General features: G+C 41.6%; 1 protein-coding gene across 1 annotated transcript in view; it reads left to right on the top strand.

The window, feature by feature from the left end:
• Window positions 1-6584, top strand: part of KIAA1211 (KIAA1211 ortholog) — a 43604-nt gene that overhangs the window by 34477 nt on the left and 2543 nt on the right. The window contains exons 8-10 of the mRNA XM_009335207.1: window positions 51-2395; window positions 3863-4053; window positions 5153-5318. Of these exons, the coding sequence (XP_009333482.1) occupies window positions 51-2395; window positions 3863-4053; window positions 5153-5318 (2702 nt within the window). The remainder of the gene's footprint in view (window positions 1-50; window positions 2396-3862; window positions 4054-5152; window positions 5319-6584) is intronic.

Raw genomic sequence — 6584 nt, 5'->3', positions numbered from 1 at the left:
AAGAGGCAAGAGCTAGAGGGGCAGAAGCATCAGGAATGGGAAGAGCAGAGGCGCAAGGAGCTGGAGGAGAAACAGAGACGAGAGCTGGAGGAGCAGAAGAGGCTAGAGCTGGAAGAATTAAGGCAACATGAGATTGAAAAACAGTGTCAAGAGGAAGAAGAAAGAAATTGGCTGGAGGAACAAAAAGACAAGGAACAAAATAAGGAAGAAAAACAGAGACGAGAGCTAGAAGAGCTTCAAGAAGCTGAAATAAAACTGAAGGAGGAGAAGGAAGCTGAGAGCCTCAAACAACAGAAGAAACAGGAGGAACAAAGGCAGTATTTGAAGGAGAAAGGAGAAAAGACAGAGAAGGAACAACCCCAGCAAGTAATGGATAAGAAAAAGAAACGGGAAGAGCAGAGAAAACACAAGCTCACGAAACAAATGCACATGGAAAGTGCAGAGGGTGTGCAACAAGATGAACTGAAGCAGCAAAAGGAACAAAATGAGCGAGAATGGAACAAGCTGGAAGAGCAGAAGGTAGACACAGAAGGACAAAATCTTCAGCAAAACCAAGAAAAAAAATCCTTGGAACAGCAACAGGACAAGGATCAGTTGTGTTCTGGAGGGGCTGATAGGCATGTGGTAGAGGAGAAGCTCCAAGAAGGATCAAGATCCCAAAAACTCAAACAGCCAGAAAAAGAGAATAAAACAGCAGAAGAAATCCTAGCCCAGAAACTGAAGAGAGAAGTTGAGGCTCAGGAACAAAAGCGAATAGGGGAAGAACTTAGGTGGCAAGAGGTAGATGAAAGACAAACTGCATCCAGACCCTTCACATTTCAAGTGTCTTCTGGAGATAAACAGATCATATTTCAGAAAGTAAATCTGAGTCCAGTCATGCCCATCAAAGGAGCAGGACTCTCTTCTCCATCCATCAAGGACTGCAGGATGCACGCTTCCAGCAAGGGCTCTCATACACTCCCGTCATCTGTGTGTGTACCCCATACAGCTATTTTGGTTACTGGAGCACAGCTGTGTGGCACAGCAGTTAACTTGAACCAGATAAAGGACACAGCTTGTAAATCATTACTTGGCCTAACAGAAGAGAGAAAAAATGTGGATATTCCTTCACCAGAGAAGGCCCAGAAGAGAACCCAGGATCCCAAACCCAGCAGCAGTAAAATGAAATATGCACAAGAGACATTGAACAACCAGGCCGTACTAGCTGAGTGGGCTTCTATCCGCTCCAGGATCCTAAAGAACGCAGAAAACAGCAAATATAACGAGAGAGACCGAGTAAGTGTCTGCAGACACAGTGATGACTGGACACCCCGAGGACGGGGTGCTCCCCATGGTAACTTGAGGAAAACCCTCTCTGCAAATGCAAAGTTCTCGATAACACCAGCATGGCAGAAATTTTCAGAAGCTTCAAAAAACAGTTCAGATGCTGAGAATGTAAGTGCGGCAACAGGCAATGAAACAGTGGCTGTGGGAAGAATCACTAGCTCATCCTCTGATTTGAAGGAGGATGTGGCTTCCACTTTTAAGGATAACTTAGCTGAAAAGGCTAAGGAGAAAATGGAAACCCATAGTGAAATGACAGACAACACAGAAGGCTGTAAATTTGCAAAAGATCTTCCATCTTTCCTTGTTCCAAGTTTTCCTCATTCTCCGGGTAAAGAATTAGCCCAGGCAGAACTTCCTGGTGCTCTGGAAAATCAGCAGAATAACAGCACAAAAAAAGCAGATAAACCAGCACCAAATGGAGAAGAAAATATTTCTCCTTTTGGGATAAAGTTACGAAGGACAAACTACTCTTTACGTTTCCATTATGATCAACAGGCAGAGCAAAGGAAAAAGAAAAGATACAGTGCCGGAGATAGTTTTGATGGTGTGCCTGACCCACTAGTTACAACAGAAGGTGAGAAAGAATCCTCTGGTTTTGCTCCACCAGAGAGTACATCCCCTGGCATGGGGAGAGCGAACGTCCCTGGTATTTTAAAAGACTCAAAAGACTCTTCAGTTACTGTGGTGATTTCACAGCCAGCAGGCACACCAGTGGTCCTACCAGCCACTGGTCAGAGTGCTTTACCCCCTCATGAGAAACCAGCGTGCAAGTCACTGGTCCCACAGAAACCTGCTTTAGCTCCAAAGCCCACCAGCCAGACACCACCATCGTCTCCTCTCTCTAAAATGAACAGATCAAACCTAGCTGATATGCTAGGGCAAAGGCTGGTTAAAGCTGAATCGGAGGGTGGCTGGAGAAAAGAAGACAGAGCAAATGCAGTGCACCCCACACCATCCAATGAGTACAAAAATGAAGAGGAAGAAATCAGAGAAAAGAAGTCATTTTTCCCATCTATAAGTATTCCATGGAGAGAAAAAACCGACAAAAAGCCTGAGCCCTTGAAGAAAGGTAAGTATTTTTCAAAGGTCGTTTAGCTACTGTCTGCATTTCCAAAATGAGATACTGGAGGTCCAGAGGAAGACATTTGGCCTTAAGCTAGAATTTTTACCTGATGTTATTTGTGGCGTACCACTACTTTCCTTAGGGTTGTCTGAATGAATGGGACTTCCCATCCCCACAATTTAATTCAGAAACACACAAACTCAGCGTGACCAGTGTGACCTGCTTAAGAAAGTTAATTTCAAGGATGTAACTGAAGTGTGTGTGAGTTTTCCTTGGTAGAGATGTTACCTAGGTAGTCGGAGGATGGACTGTCTGTTCCATGTGTAATGGTGTCATCAGACCAGAGGGAGTCATTTTTATAATTTACATTATGTTGTTTCTATTCTTGAGGGGAATATTATCTAGCTGAAAAAATATTAAGATCTAGGTCCCCTTATAGTGCCTATCCTGGGCAAATTCTCTGTCTAACCCGATATAGCTGGGCATAGGAGTCTGCATTTCAGGGGCACTCTTCAGTAATAGAAACAATTACAGTAGCCATAGTGAGCTCTTCAGAGGAGGGTTGAAAGCCCCTGTGTCCTGAAATAGTATTCTGTACCAGAGGAAAAATTACCCTTCCGCATAAGGACACTCAAAAGAGCAAGGCAGGAATTCAGCATTTAATTGGGAAATCCCATTTTTTTTCCATTCTTGAATTTTGCAAGCATCGAGACATTTCTAAAACCGTATCTCAGTGGAATTGCTGCTGCTTATTTTTTCATTTTTTTTACACTTTTTCCTTTCAATTCCATTTTTAAATGAGGGTTTATGGAAACTAGTTGGAGGCACAGCTGTCGGCCTGGGAGAGCCGGGCCAGTTGAGGGTTTCTGTGCTCACTGAGCTCTGCGGGAGCACAGAAACTTTGCACCCCAGTGCTGCTCCCTGCCGCTCAGAGCTCTATACTCGGTGCTAGCCCCAATTTCATGCAGGGTACAGAAAGTCAGATGCTCAAGTGACGATTTAAAAAAAGAAACAAACCATTTTTTAAGAGGGGCTGCATTTATAGGAGTACATCGTTTCAGTGCCCTTTATTTGGCTGAAGTTTGGACTTCTTAACTACGGCTGGAAAATCAGGGAACTGCAGTACGTAGTGGCTGGATCCCTTCCATCAGAGGTGTAAACAATCAATGTATATGTATCACTTTCACTTAAATGTGTAGTAAATTAGGCTATAGCTCTAAGAGTCCAGGGTAGGCTTTTTCACAAAAAAGGATAAATTTGGACAGCTGTATGAGTGTATTGAATTACGTCTTATTCTTGAGGCATAAAAACTGTTTCAGGGTTTGACATACAGCCCACGAAGGTCTGTGAATGGCATGGCATTCAATGGGCTTAGCTCCGGAGTGTTCGCAAGGTGGAGAGGGTGTAATGGTTTGCTTGAGACAGGAGATGTCCATTACTTACTTAACCAATTCTTTTCATGTTTTCTTTCAGAAAAACCTGTCCTCCAGAGCAGGCACTCTTTAGATGGCTCTAAATTGATGGAAAAAGTTGAAACTTCACAACCACTTTGGATTACATTAGCACTGCAAAAGCAAAAGGGATTTCGTGAACAGCAAGCTACGAGGGAGGAGAGGAGACAAGCCAGAGAGGCGAAGCAAGCAGAGAAGCTGGCTAAAGAAAATGTAAACAATCTTCAGAAACCTGCCCATCAGAAATACTGATACCATAATTACAACTGTTAGCTAGTTTTATTATGTGAAAGGGATTTTTTTTTTTAATATGTTTGGTTTGTAATATTTCATAAAAGCTAAAATGACAGTGAGTAAAAAGTAGTCTGAAAGTCTGGAGTTCCCTTTTGCAAAACTGAGACCTCCAGGAGAAAATACTGTGCAGTATTGTGACAATTTTAGGGTAAACTCCGATGCCTTAATATCAGGATGTGGTTAATGGCAATCATAAGCACGACCACTGCACAGGTGATGGAACAGAAAAATTGTATGCAACATGGTTCTTTCAAAGCTTGAGTAAATAAAATGTTAAGCCTTAATGCTTGGGGAATAACAGCTGGAATACTCATTTATAGGTGAATATAGGTGAATACTAGTAAGTTTGAATTTATTTTTATCGTAACATGTATTACTTGGATAAATTGTAGACAAATGAAAGAAATGAACCGTCATGTGAAACATCCAACTGCCTAAAGCAGGCACTGAATTCAAGTATCACCTCTTTCCTGTTCTTTAAACAGCTATTTACTATCCATGGTTTTCTATTAGTACGAAAAAGACTTCTACTTACAGTACAGAAGTGATGCTACACAAGCAGTGATGCTGTATATAGATACTACAGGTGGTGAAAAAGGAGATTATGTGGATAACTAAGTATATTTTGATGTTTGTTATGAGACCGAAATTTCTGACGGACACGTGCATAATTACAGACATAGATAATTGGCGGAAGAAAACAGCAGTGGGTGTGAGGTTGCCCACAGATGCACGCTGTGTTTCAGTGCTGTATTTAACAGGTAGGGCTGGCTCAAACTGTTCAATATTTTGACTGAAAAGACAACATGACAAATTTCTTTGTGTTTTGTTTTTTTTTTTTTTTCAGTCTTTAATAACTACTAGTTTTAGAAGTATCAGAGTGTTTTGAGTTTTTGCCGAGAAGGAAGGTTAAGGAAAGGACAGGTGATGAATGAAAGCATGAAGTGTGACATCTCTTACTTGTAGCCACTACATGACAGACTATTTCTCATTTAGCAGTTTTCCTTCTCTCTTCTAGGCTGCTGTAAGTAATCAGTCAGATAATAAAAGCAGCAGCAGCAAAACAAGCACACTGCAGAAATCTACACCTCAAGAAGGGGAAAAGAAAATTGAGACTGCTGTGTCAAGACTAGAAAGAAGGGAGCAGCTAAAAAAGTCAAACACCCTTCCAACTTCTGTGACAGGTACAGTGAGAGATTCAGATTTACTCTAGGAATAATGCACTTCAGAAATGGTACTGCGTGTTTTGAGAAAGTGAATGAACGGGGGTTTTTTCCCTCATGTATTACCTCTAGGATTACAAATGCATTTGCTTTCAGCACAGAACAACGCAACTTGTCCCAGTCTCATGTGCTGGCCGTTACGCTGGAAGTACATAATTTTAACAGGTTTTCACCAGGTTCCCCAGGTTATCAAGGCTGCACTACTGCATTTCCTTAGAACCGCCCCAGTTCAAGTTAAAAAAATCAGGCTGTTTCCCCAAGCCATATCCAACAGTATTCTTGGAACATGACTAACGCACATTAGAGGGATTTGATTTACTGTAAATTGCAATTGCAGTACTGTTCTGCCTTTAGGTTGGGGGTTAGCACAGAGGGGGAATCATACTTCTACAAAGTGTATTTTCGTAGGAAATGAAGCATATCATGTTCCCACACCTCCCCGTTTGCCAAGGAGAAATACTCACCCCAGAATATTTGGAATGAGTAGTCTCATTTCATTCAAAAATGCAAAAACTAATCAATTCAGTTGAAGGTAGCCTGTCACTTTGAATTTAGGACTTCTCCTCCCAGTCAAGTATTTAGTATGGAAGACTGGAACCAGAACCTACTACTTTATCTGTCACTTCAGTTAAGCTGAAACAATTACGTATTCAAAAGGCAGGCACATTACCTCCCCAAAGGGCATAGTATTTGGGGCGGTGTAAGGTGATTGTTGAAATAGAGACTTGACGAATATTTCTCTAGCCAACATTAGTCCTAGGCAAAAGGTTTTGTAGAAGAGTGCAGGTAGGTGTCAAAGAAACCTTTTTACAAGTTGCACAACGACAAATATATCGTTGATATATTTGTATCAACGATACAAATATACTATATACAAGTATTTGTTTATTATGGATGATGACACTGATTCGGGTTTCCCACAATTAGGAGAGCACTTAAGGCAGAAGACCAGGCTAGAACACGTTTAAAATAAGTTTCCTGAGTCCTCCTCTAAGGACATTAAAAAAACACCCAAATAGCATGGGCTTCTTCAAAAGTAAATCCACGTATCAGCTGAATCTATTCAGTACCACTCCAAGCCAAGAATTATGGAATGCAACTGTTGAAAGCAACGAGGTAATTAATTTACCTGACCTGTAATAGTAAAGGCTAAAAACCCAGTGCTCCTCCTGCATTACAGGCTGTTCCAAGCTGAACAACCCCCATGCGTGCCTATATTCAGTCGGT

Source organism: Pygoscelis adeliae, unplaced genomic scaffold (genome assembly GCF_000699105.1).
Source record: "Pygoscelis adeliae isolate BGI_AS28 unplaced genomic scaffold, ASM69910v1 Scaffold21, whole genome shotgun sequence".
Lineage (NCBI taxonomy): Eukaryota > Metazoa > Chordata > Aves > Sphenisciformes > Spheniscidae > Pygoscelis > Pygoscelis adeliae.
Note: the sequence above shows the minus strand (reverse complement) of the source record. Positions and strands in the feature narration are given on the sequence as shown.